The sequence below is a fragment of the Phyllobates terribilis genome, unplaced genomic scaffold (assembly GCF_046119375.1).
Source record: "Phyllobates terribilis strain yellow unplaced genomic scaffold, ASM4611937v1 Scaffold_13__5_contigs__length_258822181, whole genome shotgun sequence".
NCBI lineage: Eukaryota > Metazoa > Chordata > Amphibia > Anura > Dendrobatidae > Phyllobates > Phyllobates terribilis.
Window position 1 is genome coordinate 160,043,709 of NW_027362773.1, and position 21,172 is coordinate 160,064,880.

A 21,172-nucleotide genomic window follows, 5' to 3' on the forward strand; every position below is an offset into this window, starting at 1 on the left:
TTGCATATGGCCAAGGAGCTTCCAGTCTGCAACAAGGGCTGTAGTCATTAACCACATGGAAAGATTTTCTTTGGATAAGGAATAGCAGTTTTATTTGCCCCTTGTATAGATGGATTTTGTGGCCAATTTATGGCAATATTCAGGTCAAGAGACCAGTCCATATGTATCGGTGTTTTATACCATAATTGCCAACTGCACCGATACATCCCGATAACGACCACTGGTGGGAAATGGTGTGTAAATGGGCACAACCACGATAGGTTACCAAACAGCTTTTATACATTTTGAAAGTACGTGGTCCAGGGCAGCATTTAAAAGGTTAAAAAAAAAGTAAGAGCATTAACCAATTAAGTTTAAGTGGCACTATCTGCCAATGCAAGTTCAGCCCCACTATCAGTATTTTTTCTCAGGAGTGGGTGATAAATGTATAATAGAAACAAGTCACCAATTCTGCATTTATCACCCACTCCTGAGAAAGAGTACTGACCGAATACTGATAGTGGGGCCGTGGCCTTACTGTGTGGATTCCCAGACATTACATCTCCTTTCCCCTGTTCTAACCTTACCTCTCGGATGGTTAGCCGGGTATATATGGCATAGCACCCGCAGCCAGTACACACAGGGTGCCGGAATTGTTTTATGATCAGTTGTATCATATCCTGGCGCAGCAGAGTAACAATGTAATTGCCTTACCAAGTACAAATATTTCCTAGGGCATAAGGGACAGTTGGCAAACCCGGCCCTAGAAGACAATGAACGTCAATGTCAAATTCAACAAGGGATTAATTGTATCATAAAGGCAATTAGAAGACCCAGTGTTCAAGATCCAAGGAAAATAGAAGAAAAAACAGTCTTCATTCATAAACATTACTATGTAATGACACAAATCAGGGAAAGAAAAAAAAAATTACCAAAATTTGTAGAATTGCCATTATACCCAAAACGTTGACCTGTCACAAAAAAAAGGGGTCACCTAGGCGATATAAAATAAACTTTAAATGGTCGCTATCATTTCAACAAACTTAAATCAAGAGTACTGTATGTGAGATAACAAATTCTGTGATATACCTCATCAGAAAAATCTGTTTCTTTCTCCACTTATGAGCCGCTTCTCCTCCCACCTCCTGAACGCATCATACACCCTGAAAATCTGCTAAAAATCCATCTTAATGACGCGCCCCCAGGGCCGTGGGGTACTCGGCAGCCGGGCTTCTGGATGCCAGTCGGGGGATATCACGGTGGCTGGCCCGGTCCGTGGCCCAGGGCGGTCACTCAAAAGGAGGGGATATTCTTATATGGGGTTTTTGGGATTGTTCGTGATGCCACCTGTGGAATGCGGCTAAAGGGAGCCGCCGCTGCGGAGCAGTCCTCTGAAGCGGGTGATACGGCAGCAGGGATGGTGTGGCTCTCCACAGGAAGAGCTAGCTCCAGGGCAGTGTAGGTAGTGTAAGTTGCGCTGGGCGTTGTAGTGCAGGGGGAAAGATGGCGCGGACGAAATAATGGACATAGGCGGTACGGTGCAGTCATCCGAGTCTTTACTCACAGTTCTTTAGTTCCTCAGGGTGCACTGTCAGCTTACAGCCTCCCGCGTCGCGCTGCGTTCACCAGGCAGGGGTTCAGCTCTTCCTCACGCAGATTAGGAGTACCAGACAGAACCCCACTTTCTCGTGTTCCTAGCCAGACCGACTTCACGCTGGGTTACTTTTAAACAGGTGCAACAAGTAGCAGCATGAGGGACCCGTCCGCAAACTCTCAACGTAGGCCCTGGGCGTGGCTGCAGGGCATAGATGATCCTGGTGCAGGACCACGTCTTCCGCCACGCCAGACGGTTTTTCTTCTGAGGTCATTTGTTGCTGATATAAAACCATTAGGGTGCACTTTAAGAAGTGCAATTATATACAATGGAAAGTTTTTAGGGAGATCAACGTCCTCTGCCCTACTGTCTTTTTATGCCCTTACGGGTAATTATATACACACTGTCTAGTCCCACTTACTACACTTGGTAGTGGGGTCCCCACCTGGGGTACTGCTGGTTCTTACCTGACCCGGCCGGGTCATAAGGTATGTCGTGCAGGGGGGGGGGGGGGTGTCCTCGATGACGCGGTACACTTGCAGGGCGTACCACCCGCGTTCTCCGTGGTGACGTGTGTATGTGACGCGGTCCCCCGGGTACAGGTTCCGGTCGGGATGGCCCTCTTCCAGCTCGGGCTCAACATCCCGCCGGTTTACAAAGACATCCCTCGCAAAGATGGGATCTCTTATAAAGCCCCACCCAGCCTTCAGGTCAAACTTTACTACGACTCCTTCGTCGCGGGGGCCGGGGTGGGCTGACTCCACCTGGCGAACTTGGGCCTTTGCGGCCTTGTCCCGGGCCTCCAGGCGTTCCCAGCGCGCCCGCCGAGAGCGCCGCTCCTTTTCCAGCTGCTGGAGCTCCTGCCTGCAGAACTCCTTCCTCTGCAGGGCTTCGGCCTTAGTCTCCCTCGGGAACCCCATCAGGTCCCCCCCCTGGTTGTCCCAGCAAAACTCCTCTCCGCTGGAACAGGAAACCGGGCAGCTGGTATCGGCTGCTGGTCCTCGAACCAGGCGGACCAATCAAAGGCCGGCGCTCTGTATACCTACTCAGGTGCCGGAGGTGGAGGCGCCGGGAGGGCATCCAGTAGCAGGCCCCTGGCTTCAGCGCCCGGGAGTGGAGCCTCCGGGAGGGCACAAAATGTGGGATCCTCAGGGTCAGCACCCGGGGGTGGAGGTTCCGGGCAGAGCAGCTGCTCTAGAGAGGGCATGGCGGCATACGGGGAGTACTGAGGAAAGAGGCCCAGGAGCAGGTCGGCGCTTGCAGCGCCCGGGACAGGGGATTCCTTCCTACCTGCTCCTGCGCTGTATACAGCCTCCTGGTGCTCCGCCGGGGCTGCGGTGCCGCTGCTGGTGTCTGGTGCGGCTTTCCGCCGTGCTGCCAACTTTTCTAGCAGCTCACTCCTCCATTGGGTGACCGCTGCTTGCTGAGCCTGTTCCACACGTTGGCTCAGCTCCAGGACCTCTTTCTGGAGGAACTCTGCGTCCTCCGGGGACAATTTTCCTGCTTCTCCCTCTAGGATGGGGGGGGGGGGGGGTTGCTTGCTGCAGCAGGCTAGAGGAGGAGGCTTCGTCTTCGCGTCCATCCATCCTGGCTGCCGGGTGCGGTCTGTCTAGACTGGTTAAGACCACACCCTGTCTCCATTCCTTTTCTCCTCCTCCTCTCCTCTTTCGGGGGCGGTCCCATGGCAATCTGCTGTCGGTCACTCCTTGAGACGGCCTGCTTGTCTTGACGGACACATCTACGCGGACAGTCACTGTTGCAAGGGGCAGGGTTTGCTTTTGGCGCCATTCCGGGACCCGGCCCATGATGGGAGGTTCCATTTTGTTGTTCTTTAGCACGCACATAATGGCGCCCGTTCTTCTGGGGCGGGCGCCACATTCAGTACCATAACACAGTTCTTAGGCACACAATACCCGCCGATAATGGGTCGGTCACGTATCCTGTTCATGACGCCAGAAGATGACGCTCCCCCAGGGCCGTGGGGTACTCGGCAGCCGGGCTTCTGAATGCCGGTTGGGGGATATCACGGTGGCTGGCCCGGTCCGTGGCCCAGGGCGGTCACTCAAAAGGGGGGGGGGATATTCTTATATGGGGTTTTTGGGATTGTTCGTGACGCCACCTGTGGAATGCGGCTAAAGGGAGCCGCCGCTGCGGAGCAGTCCTCTGGAGCTGGTGATACGGCAGCAGGGATGGTGTGGCTCTCCACAGGTAGAGCTTGCTCCAGGGCAGTGTAGGTAGTGTAAGTTGCGCTGGGCGTTGTAGTGCAGGGGGAAAGATGGCGCGGACGAAATAATGGACATAGGCGGTACGGTGCAGTCATCCGAGTCTTTACTCACAGTTCTTTAGTTCCTCAGGGTGCATTGTCAGCTTACAGCCTCCCGCGTCGCGCTGCGTTCACCAGGCAGGGGTTCAGCTCTTCCTCAGGCAGATTAGGAGTACCAGACAGAACCCCATTTTCTCGTGTTCCTAGCCAGACCGACTTCACGCTGGGTCTTTCTCCCTCCTGCCCTGCGCTGCCCACTCTCAATCCTGCTCAGGTGCTCTGAAGTCCCTCCTGTGCGTGGGAGTTCACAGACCTGCTTGACCCCCAAGGGTATTAGAATGCGGCTTACGATCCCTCTGTCTGACAGATTCGGGGCGTACGGGTGCCGTCCTGCACTCGCCGTACCCCCTAGGATCCCTTCTTAGAACGGAGCTTACTCCCTGCTCCCCTCCGGGGCCTCCAGACCAGGCCCTACTTGTGGAGCAGAGCTCCTAATGAGACTCTGCTCCCGGACTGTTCTTCTGAACTGCTCTCCTCTCACTACTCGACTCCTCTCTCCTGCCACACTAAAATGGCTTCCCATTATATACCTACTGTGATGGTGCTCCCTCTAACTACTTCCTCCACCCACACCCACTTCTGGTTCCCCCCGCTCCAGCCAGGGACAGGGCTCAGCAGGAAACACACATTGCATCTTGCCCCTCCAGCTGGTCTGGAGTGGTGTAGTGTTGGATGCAGGTGTTTGGGGTTCCAGGCAGCACTCCCACCTTACCTGAGAGAAGGAGACACCACACCTCTGGGTGAGGTGCAGTACCTCTGTGGCGACTGAACCCTCAGAGGCGCCACATTAAATTACAGCAAAACGCACTATCAGCTCCCTTAGGTGTCAGATTACATCCATCTACTGAAGTTTATGGAGAGGTGAGGTGGAAGGTGGAATGAGAAGCAATCAGCACAGATTCAGCTTAAAGAAACTATTTTGCCTTCCTCTAGATTTGCATTCACAGCCACACTGCTAAGTACTACTGTCACGGGTGTGTCAGAGGTGATAGACAGTCGCCCTGCAGTTGGTTGCAGGAGATCTCTACGTTTGGCATTACAGACATCTTCTTAGAGGCAGTCTCTAGGACCCAGTGGCTACCTCCCTCTGGCTAATTAACTCCCTGGCCTGGGTGTATAAATACCTGGTGTGCTCTAGAGGGAGGTGTCGGCGATATTCATTATTCCTTGTGAAGGCTTAGCAAGAGCAGTACCTTTTCCTCTCTGGAGCTTGAGGACATGTTTGTGCATTTGTCAGGAGTCATCTAAAGCTAAAACACTTTCCCCTGTTTGTCCTTCCTTGTTTATAGTGTTTAGTGGAGATCGACTAGTGCTCATCTCCTCCCTTCCCTCGCTTGAGCCAAACGCCAGGGAAAGACAGGGTGAGGTTCGCATGCAGCGATTAGTTAAGAGCCAATACATGGACGTTAGGTTTATCTAGTGTCACCCTGTCTCCCCTAAGAGGTCTCCACCTCCCCCCCCCCTTTCCCTCTTCCCTTTGTGTTGCACTAAGTCTCTCCCACACCTTGCGTGACAACTTCTGCATAATAACCTCTATGCTTCTGTTGCTTTCTAGCAAGTGTTTATCTAGCCCCACAGCTGGTTTCACAGCCACTCTGTTCAGTATTGCTGTATAATGTCCTCTATCCGTCTGGTGCCTTCTTTCTTCAAGCAACTGTTTACCTCCCTCCAGAGTTGCACTCACAGCCACACTGCTCAGTACTACTGTATAATCTCCTCTATGCTTTTGCTGCTTATTAGTAAGTATTTCTCACCCCACAGCTCAGTATATAATACTAGCTGCTTATATGCTACACAGACAGGAGAGCAGGAATCCCTCATGTCTGTGTATGGGAGACATAGCAGCTCGTCTCCACCCTCTAGCTCAGAGGCAACTGAAAATTTGAGAGAAAAACCTACATAGGGGGAAGAGTGGTGAATAATGCAGAATACAAAATCATAGATTGGCCAGAGACATTGTTATTCCTCACGTACACCGGAAATTACAAACAATAAGAAAAGTAAAAACAGGATTACAATAAGAACAGTCCGGGGTAACGTATAAGCCCCAATATCGGCGTGTTGTTGGAGGAAAGAGAAGCCGCTCCTTGCATTGCACGTTGTATATGCTGCAGACAATCTATACCAATATAACGACTCAGTTCTGCTAATTACCGCTGATAGACTTCCCCGCCGTGGTTTCGCACACATTGCATAGGGGAAAAATAAAAAATAAAAAAAAATCACAAAGTCGTCTTATCTGTGGCAGCCCCTTAAAAAGACAAGTATTTCAATACCAGAGTCAGAGGAAGCAGACAGCAATCCTACCGCCATCCTAATCAGTACACCGCCTGACACCGCTGTGACATATCCTTCTATTAGGCAAATACCAAATTAAACCCAGATGCTTGTCTCCTGGGGCCGGGAGGAGGGAGCGACGAGGAAGACTCCGAACAGGATAAATAGACGCGTCTTTTCACATGAGGGAGAAAAACTCTTGATTTATGAAGATGCGAGTAATATGCTCACTCATCCTGACATGGGAAAACACTCAGGTTGGAACGGTGACAGTGATGGAAAGAGACAGGGACCACTTACTGGAATTACCAAAAAAGGGGGCAGCTAAAGCAGAATCTGCTATTTTTGGATCCGTGTCTGCGTCCTACAGACATTAATCAGCAAAGAACAGATCAGTAGGAGCCGTATGACTTATGATGTTGGTATAAGTTCGGTAAACCGATCCCAAGATATGGAGGAAAGTACCGGCTGCACGACTTAATCACGGATTTTCAGGATTTTCCTTCAGTCTCATTGCCCCCTGGTGCAAAACCTCAGGCCCCGTTGCCCCCGGTCTTTGTATTTGGCCCCCCGCCATGCCATCTGCCGTTACTACCATGTGACAGATCGGCCGGTGGTGCAGCGCTCCCTGATACCAGCGCGTCCTGTAATAGGAGCCACCGGGGTAAGAAGTCCGTCCATGGCATTTCTTCCTCCTGGATCTTCCCCCATCACCTGTGAGTGATATTACTGAGAAGAGGATGGAACCGCAGCAACTCGGCTACGGAGTGGAGACCCCTTAACGTTACAGAGCGGGGGGCCGAGTGCTGAGGAGCAAAGGACAGAAACGTCACTAATTCTCGGCTGACCCCAAACCTCCATTGGTATTAACAATCAGCAGAAGCACTGTGCCCCAGACGGGAGCTTCATACCCGAGCAGCTGCTGTAGCCATACATCACCAAGCACAATGCTGTGCCTCGGATGGAGTGGTGAAAAGCCGCCACCACTGGACTCTGGAGGAGACGTGTCCTGTGCCTTGACGGATCGCACTTCTCTATCTGCGTCTGATGGAGGAGTCTGGGTTTGGTGATTCCAGGAGGACGTTACCCCCTGACTGCATTGTGCTGTACAGATGGTGGAGAAGGATAATGCTATGGGCTGTTATCAGGGGGGCGGCCGCAGACCTTCAGCTCCAGTGATGGGAAATCTTAATCTTCAGCACAAGACATTATGGACAATTGTAGCTTCAGCTTTGTGGGAACAGTTTGGGGAAGACCCTTATCTGCCCCCCATGACTGCACCCAGTGCACAAGCTCCATACAGACATAGAGGAGACCATGAGCGGCCGCACAGAGCCCGGACTCAGACCCGATCCAACTCCATAATGGAGCTTGTGAGCCTGACAATCGCGACTTTGAAAACGTTCTCCCTCTGCTGCATGGTAAAGATAATTCTGTATGCAGAGAACGGGGAGAGAAATCACTCAAGAAACCAGAGAAGAGCAGGACAGGGATATTCACAGATAACGTCTCAAGATCAGAAGAACTTAAAGAGGAGCCTTTACTTCAGGAAAAATCAGCAGTGAGTGGTGGACTCATGTGCAATAGTGAAGAAAAACAAATTTGTAGTCCCCTCTAGGTCCTGGGGTGGAGGCTGCGCAAATCGGTAGCATAAATGGCACATGGTAGTTGGAGTCTTGTTGCAGATTTTGCTGTTATGACCTGCAACAAGTACTAAGGAAAGAGAGGGGTAAGCTATCCCTACAGTAAGACTAAGCTGAATCCCTACGATGTAGCGGGCTGCCTGTTCCTAGTGAACAGACTCGGCTAGTCTGAGCGAAGACCTATAGCATAAGGGGAGGGGTCCCTAAAAGAACTAAGGACTGGAACAAAAATGGGACACCTCCTAAACAGAGAAGTTGTTGCAGAACACAAAAAGATAAACTGGCAAAAAGGTACTAGAGGTCCCAGAAGGATCAAGCGAACTGACAGAGGCACCGAAGCACCTGGCTAGCAAAACAGTCAAACACTGAAGTCCAGCACAGCCATAAGGGTGGAGCTGGAATATAAAGGCAGGTGGTCACGTGACCGCAAAACACAAGATGGAAAAAAAAAAACAGGAGGGTTCTAACAGTACCCCCTCTTTTATGAGGATCCTCCGGATCCTCCAGGCCCAGGCCTATCCGGAAACCTCCTGTGGAAAGCTCTAACAAGCCTATGAACAGAGACATCATCCGTCCTTACCCAGGAGTTATCTTCGGGACCGAAACCCTTCCAGGAGACAAGATACTGTAATCTCCCTCTATGCCATCTAGAATTCAAGATATGAGAAATTTCATATTCGCCGTCTTCCACCACAGGAGGAACTGTGACAGTGGCGTCCCTACCAGATATATCAGCTTTTTTCAACAAGGAAACATGAAACACAAGATTAATCTTCCAGGAAGTAGGGACATCCAACCTAACAGCAGACGGGTTAATAACCTGAAGCACTTTAAATGGACCCACAAACTTCGGACCCAATTTTTTAGAGGGAATCCTCAACCGCAAGTTCCTTGAGGACAACCAAACCATGTCACCCACAGTAAACAAAACCTCATTACGTTTCCTGTCAAAATACTTCTTGTTAGCCTCTTGAAGGTTGCAACGTACATTAGTCCAAACTCTCTCCAAATCACGGGAAAAATTCTCCTCCTCCGGCACCGCCGACCCCAATTTGGAAAACGAACCAAAAGACGGATGTCTCCCAGTACAACACAAAAAAGGAGAACACCCAGCAGAGGAGGATGTATGATTGTTAAGAGCAAATTCTGCGAGAGGCAGAAACTCAGACCACCCCTCTTGATTGTCCGCCACAAAACAACGCAAAAACTGTTCAACATCCAGGTTCTTTCTTTCAGTCTGTCCATTAGACTCAGGATGATAACCAGACGAAAATTACAAATGGACTCCCAACCTGTCACAAAAAGCACGCCAAAAGTGAGCCACAAACTGAGGTCCCCTATCGGAAACAATGTCGGTAGGAACGCCATGGAGCTTGACAATCTCCTTAACAAACGCCTTAGCGAGCGTCTTGGCGCAGGGCAACTTAATGAAGGGAACCAAATGACACATCTTACTAAAACGGTCCACGACCACCCAGATGACAGTAAAACCCTCGGACACAGGCAGATCAGTAATAAAATCCATTGTGAGATGCGTCCAAGGTGCACTAGGAACCTCCAGAGGGCAAAGCAACCCCGCAGCAGGAGCATGTGAAGCCTTTGACCTAGCACACACAGTACACTGACGCACCCACTTGATGACTTCCTTCTGCCATCCAAGACACCAAAAACTGCGACTGATAAGTCTTAGTCTCAGAAATTCCTGGATGACCTGCCAACCGAGACTCATGACACTCCACAAACAAATCTCTCCTAAAGATTCTAGGCACGAACAACCTCCCAGGGGGAGTGTTAGATGGAGCATCATCTTGAGCTTTCAGAATCCCATTCTCCAAAACGGAGTCCAATGCCGCCACCACAACTCCTTTCTGCAAAATGCTCTCCTCCTCCTCGGCACCGACCGTAGGAGAGAAGCTGCGAGATAAAGCAACGGCTTTAACATTCTTAGTACCAGGGATATAGGTAACAGAAAAATGAAACCGAGAAAAAAAAAAAAGTGCCCACCTAGCTTGACTGGCATTCAAGAGCTTGGCGGCATCAAGATAGATCAAATTCTTATGATCTGTGAAAAACTGAATAGGAAATCTAGCACCTTCCAAAAAATGACGCCAATGTTCAAACGAGAGTTTAATAGCCAGCAACTCCCGATTTCCAACATCATAATTCAGTTCGGTTTCCGAAATTTTTTTCGAAAAGAAGGCACAAGGATGTACTCCACCCCCCACAGATGAAGCATCGACCTCGACCAAAAAAGGTTTGGTCTCATCAGGCTGCATAAGGATGGGGGCAGAACTGAACCTTTCCTTGAGATACTCAAACGCTTCAATGGCCTCAGTAGTCCACTGGACCGTATTCGCACCTTTCTTGGTGAGATCGGTTAGAGGTTTAACAATTACAGAAAAATTCTTAATGAATTTCCTGTAATAATTGGCAAAACCCCAAAATCTCTGTATAGATTTCAAACTAATAGGCCTAAGCCATTCCAGCACAGCCTGAACCTTCACCGGGTCCATCTCAAAGCCCTCGCTGGAGACAATGTAGCCCAAAAAACTAATTCTCTGCACAGCGAACTCACATTTCTCCAGCTTAGCAAAGAGTGAATTATTACTCAATAACTGCAAAACTTCACGTACACTCTGCCAATGGGACTCCAAATCTGGTGAATAAATCAAAATGTCATCCAAATACACAACCACATTCTTACCAATCAAAGGTCTCAGGATGTCATTAGTAAGGTTCTGAAAAAATGCAGGAGCATTAGTAAGACCAAAAGGCATCACCAGATTCTCAAAATGACCCACAGGAGTGTTAAAAGCAGTTTTCCATTCATCACCCTCCTTCACTCGTAACAAATTGCATGCCCCCCGGAGATCAATTTTGGAGAACCACTTGGCTCCCACTAACTGGTTAAACAAGTCAGGAATTAACGGCAATGGGTAGGAATTGCGTACGGTAATTTTATTAATTTCACGAAAATCCAGAAATGGACGTAAACCGCCGTCCTTTTTTTTAACAAAGAAAAATCCAACTGCCACAGGCGACTTAGAAGGTCTAATGTGACCAGCAGCCAGGCTAGTCTGTATGTACTCCTCCAAGGCCTTTCTTTCAGGGATAGTCAGATTAAACAAGCGACTCTTGGGAAGAGTAGCTCCCGGAACAAACTCAATGGCGCAATCATAATCCCTATGAGGAGGTAAAACTTGCGACTCCTCCTCTGAAAAAACCCTCCAAAAATCTTGAATAGGTACAGGTAATTCCCCTTTTTCCACAGCCGCAATGCGACCATTACAACATTTATCATAGCACGTCGGACTCCAAGACTTAATCACATTAGTAGACCAGTCCAATAAAGGATTGTGCAGTTTTAACCAAGGCAATCCTTGAACGACCGGAGAGGGCAAATTATCCAAAACAACCAAGTCCAAAATTTCTTGGTGAACTCCATTGATAGTGAGGGGAAATGCAGCAACCTTGTGAGTAATACATTTCAAAGGAGTGTTATCAATTGCAACCACAGAAATAGGTGATGACAAAGGTTTGGATTTCAATTTAAGGTTTTCCAAAAACCCTTTATCAATCACATTAAGTGTTGAACCACAATCCACAAATACCTGAAATTCAATCAAATTTTCCTGCAAAGTAGTACTCCCTGAAAGAAATACTCCTGCAGAGCGTAATCAAGCTATACGGGCGTAACTGACCATTTTTTTTTTCTCTTTACTTAAACGAAGCTCACAATACTTAATCAAATGGTCAGCTTTACCACAATAAAGACACAATCCCTCAGCGAACCTCCGGACTCTTTCCTGAGAGGGGAGCGACTTCGCCACAACCTCCATAGGTTCTCTGCCGTCTGAGTAGATTTTCTGGGGACTAGGACCTGGCATTACAGGAGTCTTTACCTCATTCTGCCTAAATCTCAGCCTCCTATCCACACGAACAGTTAATTGCATGGCATCCTGTAGAGTCTCAGGTGCGAGGAATGCAATTAGCAAATCCTTAACCCTTTCACTCAGACCAGCAAGAAATAGACATTTCAGATCAGGATCATTCCATTTGACTTCTGAAGCCCACCTTCTAAAGTGTGTGTGCAATAATTTTCAACATCACCTGACCCCTGATTCAAACGCCTGAGTTCTGCCTCAGCAGATGAGATTCGATCAGGATCGTCATATAATAGACCCATAGCAGTAAAAAAACTCCTCTACAGACCTTTAGCATGGATCATTAGGTTGGAGAGAAAAGGCCCACCCCTGTAGTTCATTGCGCAAAAGTGACATAATAAAACCAATGCGCTGTGATTCATTCCCAGAGGACTTTGGTCTCAAATGAAAATATAACAAGCATTTTTAAAGGAAAAAAAAATCTTGCTGTTTACCATAAAAAACATCAGGCAGTCCTACCTTGGGTTCTACAAAATGCGCTCCAGAACAGCTACTCACGTGTTGCTGAGCTCGGCCACCTCCAGAGACAATCCCTGCAAGCATTGACCCAAAACTTGGACAGAAGCCATACTGTTCCCCGAATTTCTTTCCTTTCTTTTTTTTGGGCTGGACTTACTGTTATGATCTGCAACAAGTACTAAGGAAAGAGAGGGGTAAGCTATCCCTACAGTAAGACTAAGCTGAATCCCTATGATGTAGCGGGCTGCCTGTTCCTAGCGAACAGACTTGTCTTAGTCCTCGGCTAGTCTGAACGAAGACCTATAGCATAAGGGGAGGGTCCCTAAAAGAACTAAGGACTGGAACAAAAATCAGACACCTCCTAAACAGAGAAGTTGTTGCAGAACACAAAAAGATAAACTGACAAAAAGGTACTAGAGGTCCCAGAAGGATCAAGCGAACTGACAGATAGGCACCGAAGCACCTGGCTAGCAAAACAGTCAAACAACACTGAAGTCCAGCACAGCCATAAGGGCGGAGCTGGAATATAAAGGCAGATGGTCACGTGACCGCAAAACACAAGATGGAAAAAACAAACAATAAGGTTCTAACATTTGCATTCGGAACCAAGAGCTTTGAGTTACGGGTTGCAGAGCACGGACTCTATGCCTGCAGGATTGTGACCCCTCCATTATTGATGGTTGCAGTCAAAGTGGGCAACACACACAATATTTGCATAAAATAAAAAAAAGACCAAACTTGTCACCATGATTTTAGCAGAATACCATGCCTCATACTGGTCAACGTCTTGTACGAGATTCTGGAATACAGTATTATATTTGCATAAAACACCCATTCCAGACCCCCGGTTTCCACCTGAAATGAGCAGGAGCCCAGTTTGATGACGAAGCACCTTGACGTCATGTTCTGGGAGCTTTAAAAGAGCATCAATTTCAGGGAGGTTTTAGGAAGCTTCTGCAGCACCCAGATTTGCTAACTCTTCTGGGAGGTCTCCTCGCGTTTTATGAGATCTCCAGGACATTCTGGTAGAGTTGCCGTGTCTCCATACCTTCACAACTGACAGATATAAGGTAAAGATGCATTCCTCAGGTAGGGATGTGCCAACAGGGTCATTTCAAAGCGTGGGTCCCTCCATACATTGTGTTGCGACTGCACCTTCTGGCCTTACCAGGTCTTGAGATCCCTTATTCAGACTTTTTTTTTTTTTTTTTTTTTAAATAGTATAAGAAAAAAAAAAGGAGTCTCTCGAGTAAAGAACCATAACTTACCTATGAGCTCGGCTGCTTTATTAAGTCTCCAAATCAACATCTCCTGATATTCTTATTAGTCTGCCGAGGTGCTGTGGAAATTACGGATCTCCAATTAATGAGATAAGCCTTTGCACAGACGAGGTGGATGTAAGTAATTACTGCAATTCACATACTTAATCCAATGTATTACACTGTACAATATAAATATAGATTCATCATTTGCACTTAGAAACGACATATTAGGTCCCAGCTCACAGTTAATGACAGCGGTGCTCAAATGTGATATGTAGAGAGTAGGCTGGCCCTCCGGGAACAGGCGTGTACTTTTTGAATGGCATAATATACAGTTAGGTCCATATATATTTGGACAGAGACAACATTTTTCTAATTTTGGTTCTAGACATTACCACAATGAATTTTATACAAAACTACTCAGATGCAGTTGGAGTTCAGACTTTCAGCTTTCATTTGAGGGTATCCACATTAAAATTGGATGAAGGGTTTAGCAGTTTCAGCTCCTTAACATGTGCCACCCTGTTTTTTAAAGGGACCAAAAGTAATTGGACAGATTAAATAATTGTAAATAAAATGTTCATTTCTAGTACTTCGTTGAAAACCCTTTGTTGGCAATGACTGCCTGAAGTCTTGAACTCATGGACATCACCAGACGCTGTGTCTCCTCCTTTTTGATGCTCTGCCAGGCCTTCACTGCGGTGGTTTTCAGTTGCTGTTTGTTTCTGGGCCTTTCTGTCTGAAGTTTAGTCTTTAACAAGTGAAATGCATGCTCAATTGGGTTGAAATCAGGTGATTGACTTGGCCATTCAAGAATATTCCACTTCTTTGCTTTAATAAACTCCTGGGTTGCTTTGGCTTTATGTTTTGAGTCATTGTTCATCTGTAGTATGAAACGACGACCAATCAGTTTGGCTGCATTTGGCTGGATCTGAGCACACAGTATGGCTCTGAATACATCAGAATTCATTCGGCTGCTTCTGTCCTGTGTCACATCATCAATAAACACTAGTGACCCAGTGCTACTGGCAGCCATGCATGCCCGCGCCATCACACTGCCTCCGCCGTGCTTTACAGATGATGTGGTATGCTTTGGATCATGAGCTGTACCACGCCTTCGCCATACTTTTCTCTTTCCATCATTCTGGTAGAGGTTGATCTTGGTTTCATCTGTTCAAAGAATGTTCTTCCAGAACTATGCTGGCTTTTTTAGATGTTTTTTTTAGCAAAGTCCAGTCTAGCCTTTTTCTTCTTGATGCTTATGAGTGACTTGCACCGTGCAGTGAACCCTCTGTATTTACTTTCATGCAGTCTTCTCTTTATGGTAGATTTGGATATTGATACGCCTACCTCCTGGAGAGTGTTCTTCACTTGGTTGGCTGTTGTGAAGGGGTTTCTCTTCACCATGGAGATTATTCTGCGATCATACACCACTGTTGTCTTCCGTGGGCGCCCAGGTCTTTTTGCATTGATGAGTTCACCAGTGCTTTCTTTCTTTCTCAGGATGCACCAAACTGTAGATTTTGCCACTCCTAATATTGTAGCAATTTCTCGCATGGTTTTTTTCTGTTTTTGCAGCTTAAGGATGGCTTGTTTCACCTGCATGGAGAGCTCCTTTGACCACATGTTTACTTCACAGCAAAACCTTCCAAATGCAAGCACCATGTAACGGGTTCGGGGGGTGGAACCTCTGTGCTACGGTGCAAGGAGGGACCCAGAGGAGCGTAACTAAGTATCAACCCGGACCGACCCAGGTCGTACGGAGGCTAACGACTCCGTGACCAGGGAGGGACCGAGCCGAGGGACCAGGTGCTACTCTGGGGACGACCTTGTAAGGGAGCAGATGACTCCCACGGTACAAATGGCAGGGACTGACCGGAATAGCAGGTAGGCACAGCAGCCTGCTGGCGAACGGAAGCCTCCAGGTAGGCTATCAGGTAGACACGGCAAGAGATGGCAGGAGTCTCTAGGTGGGCTGCAGGTGGTCACGGCAAGTGACGGCAGGAGTCTCTAGGTGGTCACGGCAAGTGACGGCAGGAGTCTCTAGGTGGACTGCAGGTGGTCACGGCAAGTGACGGCAGGAGTCTCTAGGTGGTCACGGCAAGTGACGGCAGGTCACAGGCAGCCAACAGGCAAGTGCTCCCAGGTGAGCGGACTGGCAGGCACGGCAGGTAACAGGCAGGCAACAGGCAAGTGCTCCCAGGTGAGCGGGCTGGCAGGCACGGCAGGTTACAGGCAGGTAACAGACGGCGGGCAAGACTGGAAGTCAGGCTAGCAGCGGGACCTGAGGGCTGAAGCAGAGGTCAGAAACACTGTGCAACAACATTGCTTGGGCACCTCCATTTTGGAGGAGGTGCCTTATATATGGGAGGACCCTCGGCTATTGGCCGGGGACTCCTTAGGACGGCCGCAGCAGGAAAAGGAGCGCTGGAGGAGGCTGAGCGGGGAGAGAGGAGGTGAGAGGGACGGCGTCTCTGCCTGGCAGGGGGCAGAGACGCCGATGCTACACACCACACCTCAAATCACCTCCAGGCCTTTTATCTGCTTAATTGAGAATGACATGACGAAGGGATTGCCCACACCTGTCCATGAAATAGCCTTGGAGTCAATTGTCCAATTACTTTTGGTCCCTTTAAAAACAGGGTGGCACATGTTAAGGAGCTGAAACTCCTAAACCCTTCATCCAATTTTAAATGTGGACACCCTCAAATGAAAGCTGAAAGTCTGAACTTCAACTGCATCTGAATTGTTTTGTTTAAAATTCATTGTGGTAATGTCTAGAACCAAAATTAGAAAAATGTTGTCTCTGTCCAAATATATATGGTCCTAACTGTAGATAAATAATACGGCCGTGACTTGCCCATCAGTAATCTTGGGCAATCTTCAGGGAAACTCAGAGCGCGGGCGCTAGCCAAACCCGGGGCGGAGGAAACTCAGAGCGTGGGTGCTAGCCAAGCCCGGGGAAACGCAGAACGTGAGCGCTAGCCAAGCCTGGGAAGGGGACGCAGAGCGCGGGCGCTAGCCAAGCCCAGGGCAGTGGAAACGCTCACCGTGGGCGCTAGCCAAGCCTGTGGCGGGGGAAATGCAGAGCGCGGACGCTAGCCAAGCCCGGAGAAACGCAGAAGGCAAGCCAAGCCCGGGGAAACGCAGAATGCAAGAACTAGCCAAGCCCGGGAAGGGGAGCAGGGGAACGCAAAGTGTGGGCGCTAGCCAAGCTCGAGGGGTGGGGTTGGGAGTGCAGAGCGCGGGCGCTAGCCAAGCCCTGAAGGGGAAAGAGGGATGGGGGGGGGGAGGATGTGCAGAACATGCGCTAGCCAAGCCAGGGATTAACGGGCGAGGGGTGGCCATCAAGGGCCGGGGAAAAAAAAACAAAAACGCAGGGCGTGTGTGCATTCTACTGAGGAAGGGTAGCACAAAACTGTAAAGGACTCCATGTACTGGCATAAAATTCTGCGCCATATGCATCAGCTCCAAATCTGAACCCACCCTTAAAAAGGCAGATTGAATGCAAAGTGTAAACTTAGATCCAGCTCTGTATAGACGCCATTGTTCCAGAACTGATGTGTTGATGTGTGGAAATATGAGGATATGGATACAATCCCAGCGGAATATTACAGCCCTCTTAGAATTACTGAATGGCTGCATTGGCTCAGGTGCCAGTTCTTCGCCTCGTGCAAAATGTTTGGACCCCATAAATATAACACTTCCTCCTCCATTACCTGACAATAAAGGGCTTATAATATAAGTTTGCCTTCAGCGATGACGAGCTCTGAACCTGGCCTACTTTCTGAAGGTAGGTCACAGCGTCTTGTCAAGGTGAAGGCTTCCATTTCTATGGAAAGCATCTCGGGATGAGCTTGTACCGTCCACGTAGTGCCAAATAACAATGGATATATTACATGCAGTGCACACATAATAGTAGCAATGTAGGCAACAGATGATACAGAAGAAAATCACAGAATTTCCAACTCAGTGTAAAGTTTAAGATTTTCCATAGCAAAAAAACCCATACAGGCGTCCATATAATAGTATCGTCACCCTATTGTGCCCGATATTGGATGTCCATGCTGCTCCAGATACTGGTCATCTCCAGTGGTGACCTCAGGCAAGAAATTCTACCAGGACCCCCGGGGCAAACTCAGGTTTTGTGACTGAGAACTTCACGCTTTGTGTCACATGCCACATGATATATTTTATATACTCACAATGTACACGTTCACATCAACATTAAAATGACAAAGTTCATGATTTTGGAAATAAAATTAAACTATGGACCTCGGGCTGTGATATACATACTCGTCCCTCTGTCAAACATGACTGTGCACTAGATGGGGGTCTCTTAGAAAACTTTCTATCTCCATGTCAGCTGTGTTGTTCCTGTGTCGCACCAGCACAATGAGCCAAAGTCTCCCCACTTCTGCCGCCCTCCCAAAGAATGCAGCCTCACAAACTGCAGCTGCATCCCTACCTTCTCCCTTCTATTTATTGTATTTTGCTAGATATATTTTTGAGGACTCTCAAAAGAGAAGGAGAACATCTCCGGTAGGATATTCTCATTGGAAGGGACCTCCAGGGTCCTCGTGTCCAACCCCCTGCTCAATGCAGGAGTCACTAAACCATCTCAGACACATGTCTGTCTGGCCGTTGTATGAAGACTTCTATTCAAGGAGAACTCACCACCTCTCGTGGCCGCCTGTTCCACTCATTGATCACCTCACTGTCAAAAAGTTTTTTCCAATCTCTAATCTGTATCTTCTCCCATTAAGTTTCATCCCATTGCTTCTAGTCTTTCTTTGTGAAAATGAGAATAAGGATGATCCCTCTACACAGTGACAGCCCTTCAGATATTTGTAGACAGCTATTAAGTCTCCTCTCAGTCTTCTTTTTTGCAAGCTAAACATTCCCAGATCCTCTAACCGTTCCTCATAGGACATGGTTTGCAGACCAGTCACCATTCTGGTCGCTCTTCTCTGAACTTGCTCCAGTTTTCTTCATGTCTTTTTTAAGATGTGGTGCCCAGAACTAGACACAGTATTCCAGATGAGGTCTGACCAAGGAGGAGTAAAGTCCGATAATGACTTCACGTGATCTAGACTGTATGCTTCTGTTAATGCATCCCAGAATTGTATTTGCCTTTTTTGCTGCTGCATCACACTGTTGACTCATGTGCAGCCTGTGATCTATTAGTATAACTAAGTCTTTTTCACATGTGCTGCTGCATCACACTGTTGACTCATGTTCAGTCTATGATCTATTAGTATACCTAAGTCTTTTTCACATGTGCTGCTGCTTAGCCCTATTCCTCCCATTCTGTATATGTTTTTTCATTTTTCTTGCCCAGATGTAAGACTTTGCATGTCTCCTTGTCAAAAACCATGACTAGTGTTAACCTTTGTATCTCACTTTTTGGTAACGTTGCATTTACAAGGGTTCTGGAAGTGGCGATAAGCAGAGCCGTTTGGTGGGGTCTCATAGCTGCGGTAACATTCCCTGTGCTTAGTAGCGACATGGAAAACACAAAGTAGTTAAAAATTATTTGCTTTTCTAACAGCTCCGAATGGATCAGACATTGCAAAACAGTGCAAGTCCAACTAACGCGACTTCTACCAACACAGAAGGAAGAGACCAAAGCCCCATTCAGCTTTTTCTCTGTCCAGTGTCACTACTGGCTACCAGCAACAAGGGAAATTCAAGAGAATGGGAGAGCGCTTGCAGTACCCTTTATGGCCACTATACAAATCTATGGCGCTATTCCCCTTCCAGGAAGTAAAACCGCTGCAATCAACTGATCGAAAATCAGACCCCACAACCACCCATCATACGGATAGGGCTTTAATATTAAAATATCTGGAAAGCTCCTTTTAAGGATCGGCAGCTAAACCTCCACGATCAGTAACTCATGCCACATCTTGTTGCAAAATCCCTTTAAATCGAAGCCTGTATACAAGTAAAGACGGCAGACCAATAAAAATCACTATGTCCGCTGTAAGGTTTATGAATCCAGAGGATAATATTAATCAAACACGAACGCCGCTGAAGTGAAAATATTTAATGATAATCGGCGCAGTCCCACATCGCCATATGCATCCTTCTTTTGCACCAGACTTCTCCTTAATGCACATCGCACTGTCTTGCAGTATTTCTCCCGCTCGCTCTAATGAGGTTGCATCCATCTGCTTGCTCCGTACAGAATACGGCCCGACATTAATACTCATTTCCTGTAGGTTTTCTCCTTTGATTTACATTAATATTCAGCGACAATCGATGATTTCATCCCAAAGTGACTGGATGCCTTAAAGTAGATGTCTTGAACCTGTGACTCTGCAGCCGTTATGAATCTACGACTCCCAACACGGCCCGACAGCCCACGGCTGGTACGATGGGAGTTGACGTTTTACGAAAAAGATGTGGAGACCACAGTGATTGTGTTGTAGGGTCTGGTACCTTACCTTAGGCATCTGCACCATCGGACCTCCCCAGGAAGTACTGGAATAATTCCAATCAATCACTCCGATCTTATAAGACTTAGCTCCTAAGACCTTCTCCACTTCATTCTTGCAAAGAGTTGCATGGAAGAAACGGCCACCAATCTTGCAGAGGGAACCATGAACAACCACAGATGGTCGTTTCTGATATGTACCCACTTCCTGGGACATCATCTTCCCCCAACAGGAGCCCCCCCAAAAAAGGCAGACTAGTTGGGACAACTTTTCTCTTTTGGGTGAGGCATGCGATTCATTCTCAAACCAACTACAAGGATCTCCCCAAATCTGCCAAACAGTCAAATAAACCGCACAGGAAAGGAAAAAAAAAAGGTCTTCTACCACCCAGTATAGACAAACAATAAATGGCAGAATTGTCACATTAACCAAAAATAGCCAGGAGAGACAGGATTTTTTTTTTTTGTGCGGTAATGAAAATTGATCTTAGATGACCCCCTACCTCTTCCCAAACACACTCCCCTCAATACAAGCCGCGTCTTGGTCTTAATCCGTATATGCTCAAAGCTCAGCTGGCCAGACTCGAGACATTAAAATAAAATGTGCATGATGGACCCCACGGTCAGGATTTAAGGAAGAAAAATAATTGTGCTCCAAAATGTATGAAAGTGAAGGAAAGTGCCGTGACTCACCCGCTAAAAATCACCACCGCCGGGGCACTGTTGTACCTTTAGTTTTCAAGCAGCTCAACCCATGGATTTGATCGAAAAAGTCTGGGTAAATCCGCAGGTAATCATTTGGCCCATCTATGCATATACCAAAAACTTCCGCTCCTTGTGTATTAACATACAAATTCTACTGCCAACAGCACTTTTGGGTTGGGACAATCCAGTAAACCATACTGCTACGGTTACGTAAACCTCACCCAAAAGTGGGCGTTCCTTCTTATTTTTTGGGGGGGGATCCCGTGCCGTGTTTTAGAGGTCCATAGAATTGTATGGGCACCATGTTCATGCTAAGTAACAGTCCGCATTATCCAGGGACAATCCAGACCACAAAAAGGGGAAGGGCTCTGTAATCCCCTCCTATTAGTGGGCATTCCTGCACTCTCCAGCGGTGGTCCCGGGTCCGCAGAACTGTATGTCCCCATACATACAGCTCAACAGGGCTGATTGTGTTACTTTATCCCAGAATTGGGCAGGTTAGGCAATCCATACCTTAAAGAGGACACTGCTTTGCAATTTTGGGGCA

General features: G+C 47.8%; 1 protein-coding gene across 2 annotated transcripts in view; it reads right to left on the reverse strand.

Annotated features, from left to right (window-relative positions):
• The window catches only part of CHRM4 (cholinergic receptor muscarinic 4), a 55,642-nt gene that overhangs the window by 20,933 nt on the left and 13,537 nt on the right, over positions 1-21,172 (reverse strand). The window contains exon 2 of one of the 2 annotated variants that reach the window (XM_073658865.1): positions 13,488-13,558. The exons of the other annotated variant lie outside the window; for it this stretch is intronic. Coding sequence (XP_073514966.1) covers positions 13,488-13,527 — 40 coding nt within the window. The 5' untranslated portion in view covers positions 13,528-13,558. The remainder of the gene's footprint in view (positions 1-13,487; positions 13,559-21,172) is intronic. 2 annotated transcript variants of the gene reach the window in all.